The following is a 19,850-nucleotide window of genomic DNA, read 5'->3' as shown; positions in this document are numbered from 1 at the left end:
GCAAGAAAACAAAAACCTTCAGAAACCAGAAAGTGAGCTACCAAACACGTGCCCTCTGTAAGGGCTACCCAGAGCCTCAGTAGATCTAGCACGATCCAGTCCACACCATCTTCTTAGCAGCCACGGGCATCCATCCCACGCATCAGCTGCAGTCCAGCTACCTATGGGATTAGCTGAGAACGAGCGCGCTGTTAATGATTAGCATTCCCTAACATTGTGCTCTTGGCTTGGCGGGAGTGCGCAGTTGAGGAAGGAGACCGAGTTACTGTGGCTGAATGCCATGCCACGCAGACATCTTCCGCCTGTTCTGGGGGGGAGCAGCCGTTCCCCACTTACACTGTGGTGCCCTTCCCACTTTTCCAATGACATTTTCAGCTTCCTGGCCCAAAATGCCTTAGGCCTGTCCCCTCCCGTACTGTAGTGTTACCTGGTATCAAGGGGACAGATGCAGCAAATGTGTTTGTTTTGCTTTTTTTATCCAATAATCTCATTTTCAATTAAAATATATAATATATATTTAAAAAGGTTTAGAAAAGCTTCTATGTAATTTGCAGCTACTTTTACATATAGATTACAATAATGTACAACTCTTCCCCAAGGTGGTTTGAAACCACGGGGACCTGCCAATTCGTTCCCCTCAGTCATATACATTATCAAACATCAAACATGTTTGTTCCTAATAGAGCTCTGAAAAAGAAGTCTGTCACTGGTACCTTCTCAGAGGGAGAGATGCCTAATACGCCTAATGGGGACACACTTAACATTGGCTTTATATTCACTGTAGAAAGTTCCCAGATTAGTAAAAAAATATTTCATCTATAGAAAATGCCCTTCTGAAAAGCAACCAGGGCTCTGTTAAGGCCACACCCAGGCTTTCCATTTCTCTGCTGTAGCAAGGCAGGTCAGAAACAAACCCAAAATGACGTTTTTATGTCCCAGAAACAGCTATTAGCACCTGTGCTTATTTTACAGCAGCCTGGTGTATCAGGAAAGTGCTGAGAACAGCATAGGGACTTCTCAAAACATGTTTCCGATTCAATGGGGCTCAGTTGGCACAGTGGAAAAACTCAATATCCTCCTGTTCCACTCAGGTGGACAAGAGGAAGCCTTCTACACCACAACCACCACCCCTCCCCGCAGAACGGCGATGGGCGCTCGAGAGATGGGCACACTGAAACCAACACCTGAAACAGCACACCCTTTTCCCATAGGGCCTCCACCAACAAGCTCCTTCCAATTCCTCTGCGAGTCTGTGGGATACCAAGTGCACATCTGGTGGCTTAACGAAAACGTCCAGCTACTTTGCCCCAGAGGGCAAGCCAAGTGAGAGCAGAGCCAGCCCTCCACCAGTCTGAGGCACTGGGAGACTTTCTGCCATAGCAGAGAGAGGATAGCCATCAAGATAGTCCTCCAGCAAACCCAACTTTTCACGTGGGAAAATGCTATTGCCTGGCACAGAGTCTTCTGACCGAGGTTTTTACCAGGGCTCCTCTTTGGACATGTACAGCCCAGGATTTCTCCAGATGGTCCAAGGCAGGGTCAGGTTTGTAGGAAGAGCCATGGCACATAACAGGATTATTACTTTTAAACTCTTCCTGTTGCAGCCAGATGCAGGTTGCCCTTTCTTCCCAGGTGGGCAGCCCCTTCTGCCCAAGGCGTGGTGTGCAGGGAAACCGAATCCAACGTGCTCCATTCTTTTCTCTGCCAGGGGTGGGAAGTGAAGTCAGAACCCGATGTTCAAAACCTGAAGGACACTAGACAGAAGAAAAAGAGAGTGAACGGTTACATCTCAGCTTCGGTTGGAATCCTGGATGCATAGATAATGAGTTAATTACTATCAATCAGCCCCTGCTGCTCAAAGGATGCCAACTTCCAGCAAGGAACAAACACAGATCACAAGAGACCTTGATCGCTGGAGAGTCAAGCGGAGGATGCAACTGCTCAGCTCCAAGCTTCAGAGTACGATTGAGACAGAAAGACAAAACAAAAGCACAAAGGTCAAAAGTAAGCACTTCTCCTGTAAGCTGATGGCACCAACAAAGCTCTGCAAGATAAGGAGGTTTAAAGGACTTGGCTAACACCAGAGGCACTGCAGGAAAGCAGCAAGGAAGAGAAAAATTACTCTTCACCTTAAACAACCACAAGTATCAACTGGTAGGGGAAAACATTAAAGAAGGAATTTTTAGAGATCACACACTAAAACTGTCTATGCTCACCTGCATAAAGAAATCCTCTATCTACCTACAAATAACTAAACATATTTCTAGATATCTCACCCCCCCTGCAAGTCTAAAGATCCCTTCTCAGGTCTTCTGCCTCACATCAACAAAGCTGCCACAATTGTTCAAACAAACCTTGGACTAGATCTAAGCAGACTTAAGGACACAGACATAAAATCTCCACTGTAGATCTATGATCCACTTTGGAAGGCAGAATAGCGAGACATATATAGGGCATCCAGTCAGTTGCATTCAGTAACAGTGAGCATGAAATAAGCTTGTGGAAAGGGAAAGAAGCTACAAGAGGGAATCAGCCCAGAACAAGAGAAGACAATAACTTAAAACAGAAGCCAAAGTAGCAGGCTACTTTGGGAAACTGCAAGTTGATGAGGGTTTTATTTATCTATTAGTGTTCTGGCAGACAAAAATACGGTGTTTGGACTAAAGAGAATTAGATAGAGCACAGCAAGAAAACCATGATTCCAGAACAAGCTGGGCAAGGGATAAAGAGTTCTCCAGGCTATGAAACTATAGGGAATCTATATATATATATATATATAGGAACAACTAAAGATCATTAACTAATGTCCATCAGAAGAGTAGATGGACTTTACACTCATCAGTGAGGCACAAACTGTCCAAAAGAGGTGATTCTATTCCCAGGTATTCCTCCTCCTGCCTTGCAGAAATACATAACAGAGGTAGATGAGCAAGCCCGAAGTTCCTGAGCTGTTCAGAGACAGCCGGCTGGCCACCCACACTTTCCACGACTGGAATGGAGGACTCTTGTATTAAGTGCTGAAGGCAAGAGTGGTTGCCCGTAACCGAGCACCTGCACGGTTTAATCCCAGCTGTGGCTACCCTTTTTCCATCTCACTCACTAAGGCTCCCATAAGTCACTCTGTACGGGTTGCGCACCCAGTGCCTTAACCAGGGAATGGCAGGCTTACAACTAACTGAGCTGCAGCTAGCAGACAACAGCAGCAGAAATTGTAGAATTTATATTTTTCCTAGTCAAGAAAAATAGTCACACACCGACTTTCTTCCTCCGTTGCTAACAGCTAGGTTTGTGGGTGCTGCATCGCTGCTGGGCAGAGACTAAGTTTCGTTTGATCTCTAATCTCCAAGTAAAGAGACAGAGAGTTCAAACAGACTCCTGGAGAAACCATGGACAAGCTCTTTGGCATTTAACTTGCAGAAGGGGATAAAATCAAGTCAGCTTTGAGCACCATAGGTAACATCAACTCACTTGTGTCTTCCCAAGTGCTGCAGAGAGACTAAGTACTTATTCCTACAAGATCTTCTCTTGCCTACAAAGAGAAATATTTCCCCAGCTCCAGTTTCATTCTGGCTGTTTGAATCAGAGTGTGATCACTGGCATTTATTGATGAACAGTTTTTGCTCAGCATTACAGCCATAGCTGCCGCAGAAGGCTACAGGTTAACCCCACAGTAACTACTCAAAAGGACAGCTTTAGGTTAGCCATCACTTGGAGGAGCTTTTGCCAATGTGAATTTAACACGGAAAAAACACATTCATAGAAAGGACGTGAAAGGAAAAAAGCCTGGCACACTGGAACATATATAGTGGCAGCCATGCTTGCCCTGAACAGCGATTTCCAAACAGGGACTCTAATAACTCACTGCAGTAACAAATTCAGAGAAGGGAGAGATGGCATAATCTTGACCTCCTCACAGACACTGATGTCTGCAGCTCACTTGGTTTTCAAACTTGTAAATTTAAGAAAACATTCTGCCTGCTTTTCCCAGGGTCCTTCCTGGCCTCCTGAACACTCCTATTTCTCTCCACGAGCACCCTGTTCTCCCTTTCTCAGAAATGTGCCCACCTCTCTGTCTTGACAGTGTTTTACACAATACTTGCTCTCCTTCGGGGGAAAAAAAACTCCCCTTCACCCCTCTCCATGGATTCCAGGATACAGGCAAAACTGAAAAGCTTTGCAAAGCTCAGAAAAAGCAAAAATAACTTAAGGACAGAATAAAAGGCTTGAAACAAAGCGTGCTGAACAGGGCATCACTTCTCCAAGTGCAATACTGCTGTTAAGAACTGTTCACCAAGAGGTGTGTAGGAGCTACGCTTTCTGCTGAAACACCGTACTGGTTTAGAACTCATTCCAGATCTCCCTCCTTTCTTGGCGAGCATGCGTCCAGCTTATTTCCCAGAAAGTACCACTTCAACTTCACGCATGGAACAAAGCAAATCCAGGGGTTTTAACATCAGATAGCATGTGAATTGCTTAATCAAAACTACGTATGGAATAATGATATGGAACAAGATCATAACCATGCTGTTCAAAACTCATGTCCTCCCTCTTAAGCATTTGATTATAGCCACATCTTCACCAGCACTAGACCCTATCTTATGATAAACATTCCCTCAGCTTCTCTGCTTTACACTTAAAAAAATAATAAATCTATGCCTGGTATTCTGTAGACAAAGGTCTTGCCCATTCTGCCCAGGTAATAAATGCACCCAAGGACCACAGGACAGCTTGCATATGTTTTGAAAATACTCCCACGAAAAACATTTCACCCCTGCAAAGTCAATGTACTCCCCAAATATGACGGCCTGCCCTAGCACGGCATAAAAAAAAAAAATAAATAGATAAACCCCACCACGAAAGCTCAGAACAATATCCAGTGGAAACACTGCTCAAAAGACCACAGCCTCTGCCGCTAATTGCAAATGGTCCCAACACAAATGAAGGGTGCCAATGTTTTGTAAACCAAACTTGTCTTTGAAATCAAAACCGAGTTTCCACATTCCACCTGAAGTTAGGATATTCCATTTAAGACAGCCACTCAGTAATTCAGCAACAGCACAGTTAACAAATGCATAAGACTATAAAAAGCCCCATAACGAAACAGAAAAGCTTTCTTGATCCTCCCTCTCTACAGGAAAGAAATCTGTTAAGTACAGAGAGAAGAACGTTGCCAACAAATGAAATCCTAAGCTGCGTGGTGGGACTTGGAGTAAGGGGGAGTGCTTAAAAAGTCAATACACGGTAGTATATCAAAATGTTCACACCGTTTAAGTACCACCGGCTCAAAGGACAGCATCTCACTTTGTCTAGAGCCAAGACACTTGTCTAGACTGGCTGTACTGGGGCAGAGCAGAAAAATATTTAACTTAATATCTGGTCTCCATCATGAACAGCAGGAGAAATTGCCAGAAAATTTAGGTTGAAATGGGTGTCCAGAGGTCACCTAGCCTAAACTACCTCCAGGTTACTCAGGTGCCTAGGAAGGAGTATTAAGGTCAAGCACATGATAATTTCACTCAATCTCCATTATTTTGAAGCTCAAGGGCTTCCCACACCTGAAGCAGTATCTGCAGTTTGCCCTTACTGCTCAGCTGGCCAGTATTAGGGGTTGAATCTGCAACACTAACAAATACCATATCTGCCTCCTACATGGGAAATATTCTTGGCAAGGCTTCCATTTTCCGACCAATATCCAGCCTATGCTCCAGTCCATGAAAGAAACTGTCCATCTTCTGTCAGCTAACTGAGCTCCAAGTATGAAGCATGCCTTCAGCTCCATCTCTCCAATTCTTCAACTGCCTCAGTGGTTAGAGCTTCAAATCAGGATGTCACACCTTCAGAGAATAAGACATTTTTAACTCTTGTTCTCATATACACTATTTGACAAATTGGCTCTAGAAATTTTTGTGCAAGTACAAAAGATCGCTAAGGAGGCAGCTTTGCCGTGCATGGGGTAGCACTAAGGCAACCTTCTTCCTTCCATCTCCGTTACCACCACATACTCCTATTCCAATAACGGGTACCTAAGCAATTCAGTAATTAACGCTGATTGACCACCTTACCAGACTTCACAGACACTATCCCAGATAAGGGAAGGGCAGAAGGTCTGCTGAGAGTGACTGCGTCCTGTTACACACAGGAAAAAAGTAAGCAGTCATGACCACAGACGTGCTTTGCAACTACACAGTACAAGAAAATTTTGCAAGGATAACAACCTGGATAGAAACCCAGCATGTTCTTGGCTCAGTTCAACCATTCTTTATATAGAGGATCATGTCTTTATTTACGGAATCAGCATATGCTCTCATGTTGACTTCAGAGCTATAGGCATTGCATGGCAGAGACCGACGTCCTGTAACGCAGTCATCTTCGGCAACGAGAGACAACAGGACTTTCATTTGGGTTGCAGCTCTACTCCATAAAGGAGTTTACTACCTGGTAAGTTAAATCTACCTACCTTTACACAGCTTTTTCTCCTTCTAAAAGGGAATGTGGCTGTCCCAGAAGCTTTTCACTCAAAGAGCACTTGCGCTTCCAAAGAGGTATCTTTAACTGCTGCAGAGTTGGGCACAGGAAACATCCCAGACAGGGCTGTTCCCATTATAGAGGTGGAGCATTTTCCATAACTACACCTACCTTTTTGTGCTCCTGAAGTTAACTTGGTACCCAGGTATGGTTGGAGGCCTGCGAGGTGCTGGGATAGCTGGGAGTAGACAGCATGGGTTCAAAATTAAAGTCCAGTCCTTCTCCATCCATCAGTTCACTGTTGATTATGTAATCCATATCACATTCAAGATTCTCCATGTACATGTCAATGTCCAGGTCAATGGGAAGCCTGTCCTGGTTCAATCCCAAGGGAGCAGGGCTAGCAGAAGAAAGAAGCAGTGGACTGCCCAGCTGGAGCGACTGGGCAGTTGTTGCAGAAACTGGAGCCTTCAAACTGGTGATGCTGGCAGTGTTTTGAGGAGACGTTACTATGGGAAGCGTTGATGGCAAAACATTGGCACCGACTGGTTCTGACTGCTGCTCTGTAGGCTTTCCTCGTGGATTGCCCGAGCTCATCTTACTCTGGGTGGCTTGTCCACCTAGAAGCAGAAGAGTTCGGCTGTTCATCCTGTTACCAGTCTGCGGGAGAACTGGATCCACCTGAGTCATCATAACATCCCTTGGAGGCGGAGAGCTGGGTGTCAGAAGAGCTTCCAAGGTCTGAGGGGCAGAGAAATGGCTGACAGAACTTTGCAGCGAAATATCAACAGGGTTAAACAGGGAATTGCCAAATGTAGTGGTCTGACCAGCTGCATTTGGGCTCCGCAAGGAAAAGCTGGAATCTCTCTGGATCTGACCACTCGAGGCAGATTGTTGGGTAGATAACACAGATGTGCTGGGAGACATCAAATTCAACCCATCGATAAGCTCAAGCTCCTCAGTCACAGTTGGTGGAACATTGCTGGACGCACTGGAGTACACTAGAGAAGGAAGCAGCTCTTCTTCATGGAGGTCATCCTGCTCCGTCAGGATAGGAGAAAGCCTGGCACTAATGGTGCTTGCGTTGGAACTGGTTCGAGGCCGAAAGGTGTTCCACACATCAGAGTCCTCATTGCTTCTTGAGGACGGGCTCCCAGGCCACTTCGGGAATTGGGAGCCAGGACTGTCAGCAGTGGATTCTGGAGCAGACTGGAGAGGAGGCTTCTTTTTGGATGCTTTACCTCTGACTTTTGCAAGTTTGCTACTGTTGTCCATGGAGGCAGCTCTTCTTCTGGGTGCTTTTCCGCTTTTCCCACCCTCAGGATTGAGCATCCACCAAGAGCTCTTCCCTGTGGCTTCATTATGAACTTTAATGAACTTGCTGTGCAGGGACAGGTTATGTCTAATAGAGTTCTGGAAAAAAAAAAAATAAATGCAAGACATGAGGACTTGACAGTTGACACACCTCCCACCTATAAACCTCACAAGCATAAACGCATTCAGACAGTATCCAGAGACAAAAGTTATAACAAAGACCTATCCATAAAACCCTGCTATTTCTGCTTGAACATGCTTCACAGCACTGGCAAGCAGTGCCATGTCTCTCTGCAGCACCAAGGGTGAAACTACCATGACAACTAGCAGCTCCCAATTAGCAAAATACTAACACAAAAGAACTTTTCAAGACCATACAGAACCTGCAAAAACTAAACATACCACAGAGCAAGTACGCAAATTCTCAAATACAGCCTGCAACTTCAACACGAGACTAACTGAATTTGAGCTAATGCTGCTCCCACCCTTCTGCCAACCACGTTACCCGCATAAGCCCAGTTGAGGTTCTCAATTTGACATGGTAGCTTTCAGACAGGTTTGAGCGCAGCATAGCAGTGAATCAAATAAGACTGGGTGAAGAGAAATGGCAAAAACACTTCTAATTCGGTACGCCCATTACCATCCTCCTCCCAAAAGCAGAGAAACAAGTGAGGAACTTTGTGGAACAAAAGTCCTTAGGAACCCTGGAGCCTGCCAGGCGGCAGTACGCTTTCCTCTGCGTGTGTTTCTAAGGGGGTAAGATGTTCGGCGGGTAGTGCGCTCCCACACAGTACATGTCAGTTCCAGCCTCTCCCATCTTTCATTTGGCAAGGCACACATTCCTTGCCTCTCCCAAATCCCTTCTTTTGGTTTAGCTTCGCTGGAAACTGCAATCTAACATACCTGTACACCTGAATTTTCATCCTACAATTGATAAGCTTCATGGTATTTTAGATTCAGCAAGCAATAATCTCATTGTATGAACAGATCTCCCATAAACTCCCCTTGAGGCCCGTGTCATGCATTTGTTTGATATTTGCATTTAATTTGCTCAGATGGTCAAATTACACACTAAAAGGTGCTACCCCGGTAGCATAACAGCGGTCCATCTTTTTCATATGTACTAAAGGGTATATAGCAGCCTTCACATTTCGTGCATGTTCTCTTAACTCTTAATTCCAAACAAAGTTAACTGTGCTTTTGTCACCCTTTCCCACCACCGCTGAACACAGTTCTTTCCTGCCCGCTGCCTTCCCTCTCCCCACCCTCTTCCTCTCGGCCAAGTCCACACCATGCTAATTTTGGCCACCTCACCAAAAGTACTATCCTAGAACAAAGCAGGCGTAGATAAACAATACAGGCAAAGTGGAAGGTTCTCATGGAGAGGGAAGGAGATGTGAGAATCATTCTGTGTGAGCTTTCACTGTAACCTTTGGCAGTTGAAGATTTGGAGAAGATCGGCTGCTTGTTGTGATCGGTATCAAAGGCTACATACGCTCTTCCTGGGAGAGCACCCCAAGGGTTTCTGCGGAGCCAGGGCCTGATGGAACGTGTGTGAGTCAATGTTCTTGCACAGTTTTATTATCAGAGCTGTTCACAGTAATAGCTATACAACCCTCCTGCCTGGTACCTTCTCTAAATAAAACTTCCCTTTCCTCCAAGTCTCAAAAAAAAAAAAAAAACGTAATTCAGCCTGGCACCCTGTCTCCTGGAAGGCTACTGCTTTCCTTTCCAAAGGCCCCCCCCGCCTTTCCCCAGGTAAATGTGCAGCAGTAAGAACCACTAGGTTGCCACCAATTCTTAATTTATTCTCCTGAAAGTCAGCTGTGAACTCATGATGACACTCAGTCCTGTCAGGAATGACACAGTAGCTTGTACACACAATATACATCGGGAGTCTCACAACCACACGTTTTTAGCTCCGTTTACTAAAACAGAACTTGGAACCAACAGGTTCAGGATTTCAAAATTTCACAACTAACTATATTCGGTTTTCTTCTCATGCACGGGTATAGCCAGGTTTTAATCCCTGCGTCAGCAAAAGCACACTGCATTGGTGCAAGCGTTTCAGTAACACTGAAACCTCAAGAAAATTAGCACCACTTTGGGTATCGTAAGTGACAGTTTTAGTAACTAGTTCTAGTCTTTTGGCTGAAAAGTGGCTTGAAATAAGACACCCTGGAATAAGACTAGGATTCACATGAACACAGATATGCAAAGCCTGGTACCTTTTATGAAACAGTGCTTTTACACGTTACCTCCTAAACTGACATAACGACTAATAACTGTAGAAACAGATAATTGCTGTACCACTCCTTCCTTCCTCATCTTCAAACTCTCCTCCTCCCATAACAGAGGCATCCTATGAGCTGGTTCAGAGACCCAACCCAACTGAAAAGCAGCCCTATCCTTCCTTGATAAATTACTTTTCCTGCCTCTTTTATCTCTGCCTGATTTTTTTTTTTTAACTACCTCGCTGTGGGTCAAGCACTGAAAACTGAGGAACAGAACGTGTGGTTGGAGGCAGAGGAAAAAAAAACAAAACAAACCCCAAACGCTTCTTCCGTTAGGGTTAACTGCTGTCAAAACTGCAATGCCTAAATTATCGCTTCGGCACCTCTCCTGCGAGGCAGCTCACCACCGCAGCACCCACAGCCGTAACCCACCTGTGCGACTGAGCTCGCCTGCGCCCTGCAGACTCAAGTCCAGAGAGTCCCAAAATACAAGTGAACCGACGCACCTACCAGCCCGGGCGGGTGCTGTGAGACAGCACAGGAGATCCCCCCTTACATACCGCACACTCCCCGGTGGAAGAATGCATCTGCTAGAATGATTTGATACACTTAACGTATGGAGGGCACCCCCAAATCTCATTGAGAAAGTGAGGGACAAATCAATTATGCTAAAATAATCACAGAACTCCAGGTCTAACCTGACAGGAGAGGAAACGACAGAATTCAGTCACCCAGGCAACCCTGACGTATTTCCTTTCTCCACGTTAAGCAACTCAAACCAGAAAGATTACAGACGACATTAACTTTTTAGATGCTCAGGTTCAGCAGCCTGGGAGGATCCCAGTTGGTCCACACACCTGTACTCCACACCAGGTCTCAGCTCTGCAACACCTTTGACTGTAAGGAATCATGACCTGAAGGAAGAGGCATAGGCAGGAATCCTTCAAATCCTTAGAGATCTCTTCAACAACTAGTCAGGGGTGGTTACTGCTATTTATTCAGGTATCTTATAGAGGTTCTTATGGCTGTATGTTTAGTACTGTGGCAAAAAACCTACCAGTCTGTGTCTTTAACCCAGCACACATCAAAGATGATTCCAAGAAACCACATACAGACAAAACCATTCGGAAATTAATGACAGGTATCAGTCAAAAAATTAAAGTTTGGCTAGAGACATTTATCGTACACTGAAGGGTGGACCATTCACTAGGTCCCAACCACTGTGTGTACAAGCTAGGATTTATGGACCGGCCATAGAAGTAAAGCTAGCAGCATACAGAAACTATTTCCTAAATCTCAACATTAAATCTTCTCCTTTGATAAAATCTCCTAGCCCTATTTAAAGGACAGCCACACTCCTCGCCATTGTACCAGGCCTGCCCCCACGCCAGCATCAGTACTGCTGTGGACCCTGCCCAGCACCCAACACTGCTTCGGGCTCAGGACAGGGAATTAGCCACGGGAGCTGGCAGCACAACCAAGCAATTATCCCGCCCGGTCAGCCTCCTGGACAACTGCCACAGGCACTGAGATACTACAGAAAATGCACGAGTGGGTCATAGAGAAGACAGAATGCCAGCAACAGCCTTTCCAGGGGACTATACAGCTTTGTAGGTAAGGCCGAGGTGATCGACCATAAAACTGAAGTTTTACTCGGAGCAGGTCAGAACATTCAGGATGGTTCGTTCAGACTTGAAGGTTCCTTGCAGAAAAAACAAGCTTAAACTCACCCCCCTGCGATATACTTTCTTCGAAGCACCAATGTGTCAGGAGCAGGAGGCTCTTGTGTCCTGCCCAAAGGAGCTCGTCCATGCAGCAGGGGTGCACAAAGCGTGCCAGCTGAGCGCTCGGGGCTGAGCACCAGCTATGCTGAGAAAGACACCACAAAGAGCAGCTATCCTTGAAAGTTTTGTGCTTGCCCACTGTCCTGGTTTGAGCAACACAGGACTAATTTCTAATGCTTGCGAAAACTGCAACTTTTAGAAGACTCCAGTGTCTGAATTTGTGAAAATATTTACTTCATAGCCAGCGATGGTGTGCGGGTTTCAAGGTCTCAGTGTTTTCGAGCTTGACGGGTGCGGGGATGAGGAGGAGCGAGACCCAGGCACTGGACCCGAGCTGCCAACAGGATTATTTCATACCATGAACAGCACATTCCACAGAAATTGTAAAGTTTGCTGAGGAGTTCTCTCTCTCCCGTGACAGCTGCCACCCTGAGAACCCCTCGCCCCGGTGCCGCAGCCCTGAGCCCTTCCCTTCCTCCCGCAGCCGCAGCGCTGGCGGTGTCCCACGTTGGCTGTCACTGCGGGGAGCGCACGGCTTCCTACGGATAGAATGGGCTGAGGATAATCCCTGCATATTTTATGTTGGTATCAGGATCAATATTGGTTCTTTTAGTGTTATTAATATTAATTATTTAGTCTTACCCCATTAAATCTGTTTATATTTCAACCCTCATATTTCTTTGTTTTTCCCCAATTCCCCTTCCCAGATGGGGAAGGGTCATTGGGTAAGAGAATAATTGTCTAAATGACAATAAATTGTTGTGGGTTTCTCAAACCATAATATGCACATTTGCCTAGATTTTCAACCACTGCTCCCTAATGCCAGAGCCATTCTCTCGGGAAACATCAAGTTTCTATTACAAACCACAGAGGGACCAGATTTCTTAACAAAAGTCTCTCTAAAGAATGAGTGACATTACGAAAAAAAAAAAAAAAAGATACGCAATTACTGCAGCTGCCTGTAGCACACTCTCACTGCCTCGAAGGCATACAAAGAACATGGTCACATCCCAGCACAGGGCCACGTTCCAAAGCCAGGCCTATAATTGCGCCGAATTATCATTTGCCATGGCATTCCTGGGAGGCTGCAAGGGGAGAACGCCCCGCCTGCTGCATTTGTCAGTGCCTGTCTCAGCACTCACCCGGGCACTTGGCTCCAAAGCCTTTGAGGGAAAAAAAAGTCTTCGTTACAGAGATTTTGCGAAGTTACACTCCAGCAAGTAAACAACTGCTCCAGATCCAGGGAGCTAAAACGTTTCCCCAGCAATCCCCTTCCAGAAGGCACACGTGAGCGTAGACGTCAAGCTCGGCAGACGGGGAGCCGTGTCTTAGGAAGAACGTTTTTCCTTTCTGTCGTCTTTCAGCTGGAGCCCAGAAGAAGAAAATAATCCTAGCTCTCTAAAAAGCAAAGACTGAAGTGATTTACAAGTTTACTAAGACAGGCAGGCGTACACAACAAAAGTCGTTCAGGATTAGATAGAGCAGAAGAAACTTGTTGGAACAAGTAATACCAGCAGCCCAGGAGCAGACTTCTCCAAGGAGTGCCTGGAAAATTAAGCCATGCCGCAAGGAATAATCTTGCAGCAAAGCAGCTTTCCAGAACAAACTGGCAGGAAAGAGCAGCAGCAAAATCTTCAGGCAATTTGATTGGCATGGCACAGGGCAGATGGACTTTTGCCAAAATACGAGCTCTCCCCCAACTTTCAAAGGAGACGACTACACTCTATAAGGCTTCAAATGACAAATATAAGTCTTGCACTTCCATACATTCTCAGGGCATTACACCTTGTTTGGGAGAAGGGGCCGTTAATGGCACTTTAACGAGAGCTAAATGTACATCACCACACTACGATGGTGAGCCCTCACCACAGTTGACCACTCGTCAATAGGTTTTATCCCACTTGACAAACAGGACACCTGGTGACCCCGCACTCACACTATTGCCCTGCTCCTATGCACTGCCACCGGCCTCATTTTCCACACCCAGCACTTCACCGTCCTCCCATCCACAGCACCCGGCCATGCCCGGCTGCCTTCCTCCCACCCCACCGGGCCCTCCCCTAGGCTAGACCACTTGCTGTGGCCAGACCATTTAAGGACTAATAGAACCAAAAGGCAAAAGATCCTGCTAAAAGAAAGACCAACGGACAAAAGCCACCTGTGCTCCTCAGGTTTCCATGCTAGACCCTTCACTACAGCCTCTGAACAACCATCGTTGAGCTTCTGTTTGTTATTTTCCCCGTTACTTTAAGGAAACCCAGCTAAGTTGTCTGCAGCTGGGACCGAGAACATCTCCCTGCTGCCAGGACTAAGCACATTGCTAACACCACATGAACGCATTTAGGGGCATATGAGGTAATGGCAAGAGTCCAGCAGCTTCCACCCACCCCCGGCTACTCTGGATTCCAGCAGCCAGACCCTCCCTCCCCTTGCAGGGCAACAACTTCCAAGAAACCAAAATAATCCCAACATAATAGAAAGCAGCACCTACAACACCACTAAAGATTAACTGGACTTAAGTACCAACCACGACAGCAATGACATTGGTATTCCGATTCAATTCAATGCGCAGTTCTCCGCTTTTAGTGTCAGAAAGTTTAACAGGGAATTGTATGATTTCAGGCATGTGAATTTAGGAGTAAACACGATGAGCTTGCTCAGCAAAGCCAACAGAAAGCAGCCTTCTTTCTTCACAGACTGAGGCGGACGGCTCTGTGCAGCAGAGACAGACCCACTCTAGACCCTGCACCAGGCTGACGGTCAGGCAGAACTATCCTTCGCTCCGAGATAACATGCAGAGTTTAAATTTTATGTTTCCTTTTGCTTTACAGCATCAAGTCAGTTATGCCTCAGTGAGCAAAGACAGGGAAATACTTTGAATGTCTTCTTAAACCTTCCTCTTGAAATTATCATTAGCAAAAGTCAAAAGCAAACCTGTGTAAAGCGTTTCCACCACATGTTCCTTTCCAATTTCTTTGTGAAATTCAAGAAAGCTCTCTCAACAGTGATGTGGGTCTTTACCTGTCCATGTTAAGAAGCTATGATTCTGACAAGCCTGAGCAAAAAAATCTTCAAGGATACAGGGCCACTCCAGCAGTCTGGACGGATAGAAACCCACAGCTAATGTGACTATTTTTAGGAACTGACCATTGCTTTTTTGTAGATCTGACTACAGAAAAAAAAAATTAAAAAATCAAAAGCTGGCTGAGCAGTAGTCAACACACCAATGAATGATGAACTTTTCATTTTTACCAAAACAAGCATTCACATAATTTTGTATCCACTGAACTGGAATTTATTTGCAAGGTGCAAAAGGATAACCTGGCAGAATCTACCCACTGCAGCACAGCAAAACCAGTCCAGAAGATGGACAGGCTTGCTTTTGTCTGCTGCCTATTTCTCCTTCATGGAGGAGCTTCAGAGGGCCACAGGATGAGCAGCTCCTCCAACCTGAGGGAGCTCTGCCAGGAGGTCAGACACCCTCAGCTCTGGGAGAGGCTGGGGACCTTCAGAGCCAGCACGATGGCACTGGAAGCCAGTGAAGTCACTCTATCGTCATAAACCAAATTGCAGGGTACATGCAAGGAAGCACCTGAGAGCCCTCAGCCAGGTCTCCAGATGCACCTGGTCAAAAATTAACATCAACTATGGGCAATATGCATGTAACACGAGCACGGAACAGAAGGGTTTAAAGTAAACTGCTGCCACTGTAATAAAAATTAAAAGCTCGCTGAGTTTCCAGATGGACAAAGCAGACTGCTTGGTAATTTTTAATTTGCAGTCCAGCTACTTGAGTTGTTGCACATACGTATGTACAAATGAACACATTTGAATCGAAGGGAATGCAAAGTACCGCAACGCAGAGGTGTGACTTCGGCCTCCGATAACTACTGCAATTCCGCAGAATCATTTATTCTTTCCTCTACATTACACGCAAAGGAAACGTCTGATTTTTGCAGCAGTGAAGTGTCTTTGGAAGGTGCAAAGGATGGTTTTAAAGCTAATTCTGTTCCTACAAAGGCAAAGACAACAGCTTTGGGAGAACACACAGAATGTTTCACTGCGAAAGACTACTCCTTAACGTCACTCCTCGCTGTGTCAAACTTGCTTATGCTCACGGATGTGAGAAACGCAACAACCAGGGCAAACTGCTGCAGTGGGGCTTACGCACTTCTACTTTATTCAAAACCCCCGAAACCTTCCTCCCCAAAGTAATCTCAAAGCCAGAAGGAATTATCCTCTTATCCCGAGAGCAGCGTGCGGAGCACGGAGGGGAGGATTACAGAGAAGCCCTGCGGCACACCCCTGCAACCACACTTCTGACTTTCAGGCTGGTTAATTCTTAACTTCAGCTGAATTACCGCAGGGAAAGGACAGACTGCACACCCAGCAAATCCGTCCTTCACAAAGAGCTTGAAGCGGTTCAAGAACAGCAAACACCACCTTCCTCGAAAACACGGATTCTTCCGGAATTCACAAAGGTTACACCCTGGCAGTCTGTAACAGCTGTATTTCCCCCAATTGTATGGTGGAGCAGGACAGCTGTAAAGTCATTATGAAGCAACAATGACTTTATGGGTTTATATTAACTGAAGTAGATTTTTTAAAAAAAAGCTTTCAAAGACACATTTCTTTTAATTTCCCATTTAAAGTTCTGTACCAGAACTACACTACATACAAATAGGACATATCACCAGTACGGCTCTGCCCACACAACACAGAAATACCAGAACTCTAGGAGCTGTAGTACTATCTTAACAGGCATCAAAATGATACATCAGCATTTAGCGGCAGCTCCACACTAATTTCCTTTATCCAAACTCATTCAGTTCAAAACTGAGAAATCACTAAAGCTAAGACAACTCAAGAAGTTTTTCTTCTACTTTACAAATTAAAAAAAAAAAAGACGCAAGCAGAGCTTCACAGCTCGAAAAATAACAAGGAACAGTGAAAACAAAAAGCAGGCAGGTCCATTCCTCAACTGAAGAGACATCTTTTGTTTATTCAGTTAGTCTTAAATATAAAACACGCACCTATTAAATTTAGTCTAAATTCACAAAATCAAAGTGAACTGACTTGATTCATTTCACATCTTTAAAATTGTCAATGTCTAACCCACCTTCACCTAATGGACCTCAATGCAAACCGACTAAAGTAAACCACAGAAAACCTCTTGCAAATCTATGCAACTGTATGTTAACATAAAGCAAGACTAGAATTCAGAGCTCTGTGGTCACACATGATGGGGCAGGTATCCTGCCAAGCCCTGCCAACAGGATTTGAGAGAGTAAACAGGGAAGGAAACAGAGCAGAGGGAATATACCACAGCCCCCTTTGCCTCTTCTGGGCACATAGGATTAACTGCATTACTCCTACATACCAACACAAACTTTGACAATCTTTCTAAAAATGAAAACAAGTTGTTATGAGAATTTCCTCTGGCATTTAAATAGTTTCAACTGCATTTCTATCATGGTTTGCTAGTTAAAGTCAAGGGTTTTAAGCTGCCCTAATCATAAGGCAGGATGTGTCCCACCACAGCTGCTGTCATTCCGCCCTCCCTCATCTTTCCTGGCAAGAAGTTTCTGTTTTCTTCCCCCGAGCCTGAGATTGTCCATTTCCAGGCCGAAAAACTACAGATGAATTTCACACTGAAAAGTCATTACAGAACAGCAACAGCGGCTGAGTAGGGACCTTAGTCCTCATACGTGCACAAATTCCCATCTCTGCCTTTCTGCAAGTTAAATCCAACTGTGCGTTTCCCAAAAGTGATACAAGACTAAAAGACGGAGCAAAACCAGAGACCAACACTCTCGATACACATGAATAAATGTAACAAAAGAACAGCTGTACTGAATCAAGCCAGAAATTCAGCATCCAGTCTGGCAGGACACTTCACTATATTCCACTTTCCCCACCATATCTGGGGGTGAGGTCCAGAAGCCACACTGAACTTCAGTCTCAGGCACCACTGCCAGACATAGACACATTCCTGTAAAGAAAATGCACCGGTTCCATAAACTGTCTGCCAAAATAACGTGACTCCACACAGCAGCAGCAGGACCAGGACAGCACGCCTAGCCTGAGGAAGCAAGAACTGTCTTCCAGCGAGACCGCCAAATCTTCTGAAGAGAAAGAAAACGCACCCAAGCACTGTCCCAAATCACAACCTAATACGGAGGATTCAACCTGTACAAAGGAGGGAAAAAAAAAAAAGGAAAGTCCATTTTAGCCAAACTACACACACTCTCTGGGAACTCTCAGTGAGCCAGATAAATGGGAAAGGGGAAAAGTTTTGTATCAGCCTGTGCCAGCCTAGCCCATGACGGCTGCATCCCTCTCGCCACGTTCCTACCCTCTCTCAGGCAAACATTCGCACTCAGGCAACCACATGGTGTGCCACTTCAGAGAAGAGAGCCAGCTGAAAGCTAACCTACCAGAAAAAGCTATTTTTTTTTTTTTTTTTTTTTCCAAAATTGACTCTATGTGCTGACTTACTGCTCAGTCACACGGGCAGAGGAACGCGTGGCTGGAGTCACGGAAGCCCCAAACCACAGCGGCTCAAGCTGCTGCAGAACTGCAGCATGGACAAACTGCCAACCAACCCTGCAAAAAGAGAGGTACACTGCTAACAAGACCGTGGCATTAAGTGTAATTCCAGCCTACATCGAGAGCAATAGATCGCTCTCTTTAAGACTCCAGTCACCATGGATATATCGGGACAGCCTGCGCGACTATTTCGCAAGCCAGCTCTCGAACCTCCCTTTCTCTTGGCTGAAGTTTGTTTGACTAAAGAGAACAGGAACACCAGGCTGCCACCTGCAGAGGACGGAAACCAAATTTAGCTGCTTTAATAGAGCTTGGCATATGCCTATTTCCAGCGCAAGAGGAGAAGACAGCGCTGAGACTTTGCAGCAGTACATTGCCTTCCCTTCTCTGAACTCCAGCAGTCCAGGCACAGCCGCAGCACCGGCACAGCTCTGGGACACAGCACCATTTTTAAAGGGAGCCTCTCGAAAGCCAAGAATGCCTGCTATGAAACAGTTATTTATATTGAGCTTTAGCACAGTCAGGTGACAAAGAACTGCGGCCTTGTATTTAAAAACCCTCCAACTGATGCTTCACCTTGCACAGAAGCTCAGCGACAGCTTTGTACCCGATCGTGGAAAACCTTCCGAACACGGAGGGGGCGACGGGCAGCCCCACCGGACCGGGCCCGGCCACCCAGAGAAGCCGGCTCCCCTCGGCTCCAGCCGCGCACAGCCGGAGCTGGGCCCAGCTCGGAGGGGACCCAACCCCGCACTCACGGGCGGGCAGAGGGCAGAGCCAGAGCCCGGCGGGGGGCGGCCGGCCGGGGCAGGCAGCGGGAAGGCTCCCCTGGACAGCCGCTCCCCGTCCCTCCCGCTCCGTAACGCACCTTCCAGCCGGCGGAGCTGTTGCTGTCGCCCTTGTCCTTGAAGTAGGGGACGGAGCGGACCATCCACTCGTAGATCTGCGCCAGCGTGAGCCGTTTCTCGGGGGCGCTCTCGATGGCCTGGCTGATGAGCTCGGCGTAGGACTGGTTGCCCCAGGCATTGCGCCGGGAGCCGCCCTTCCGCGCCGCCGCGCCGCCCGCCCGCGCCCCCTCGGCCCGCCCGGGCCCCGCCGCCGCCGCGCTGCCCGCCCCCTCCTCCGCCGCCGCGCCCGCCGCGCCGCCCGCCTCCGCCGGCAGCTCGGGCCGCGGCAGCGGCCAGGTGCAGGAGCGCGGCCGGCTCTGCGGCTCGAAGTCGGGGTCGATGTCCGGCGCCGCCGCGCCGCCGCCCGCCTCCGCCATGGGCGCCCGCTTCAGCGCCGCCGCCGGGTACGAGCCGCTCCGCCACCGCGCATGGGCCCGGCCGGGCCCGGCCCGCCACCCCTTTGTGAGACCCGGGCCCCGCCGCCGCCGCCGCGCCGCTCTGTTTACCAGGGAGCAGCGCCGCGCCCTGCGCCTGCGCGCGCGGGGCACGCCGGGAGCGGTAGTCCCGGCGGAGAGCGCGGCGGGCGGCGGACCCGCTTGGGGGACTACGCTACCCAG

At 47.1% G+C, this 19,850-nt stretch overlaps 1 protein-coding gene across 1 annotated transcript; it reads right to left on the bottom strand.

The window, feature by feature from the left end:
- Window positions 1-403: 403 nt before the first annotated feature.
- FOXO4 (forkhead box O4) lies at window positions 404-19,610 on the bottom strand (the record flags this gene model as incomplete). The annotated part of the gene is made up of 3 exons (XM_082488290.1): window positions 404-1,754; window positions 6,637-7,878; window positions 19,215-19,610. 2 exons carry the CDS (start codon window positions 19,608-19,610, stop codon window positions 6,655-6,657), a joined length of 1,620 nt encoding a protein of 539 aa, XP_082344416.1. The 3' UTR covers window positions 404-1,754; window positions 6,637-6,654.
- Between the last annotated feature and the right edge of the window lie 240 nt (window positions 19,611-19,850).

This window comes from Vanellus vanellus (assembly GCF_965231255.1).
Source record: "Vanellus vanellus genome assembly, chromosome: 10".
Taxonomy (NCBI): domain Eukaryota; kingdom Metazoa; phylum Chordata; class Aves; order Charadriiformes; family Charadriidae; genus Vanellus; species Vanellus vanellus.
This window is presented reverse-complemented; position numbering and strand designations above follow the sequence as displayed.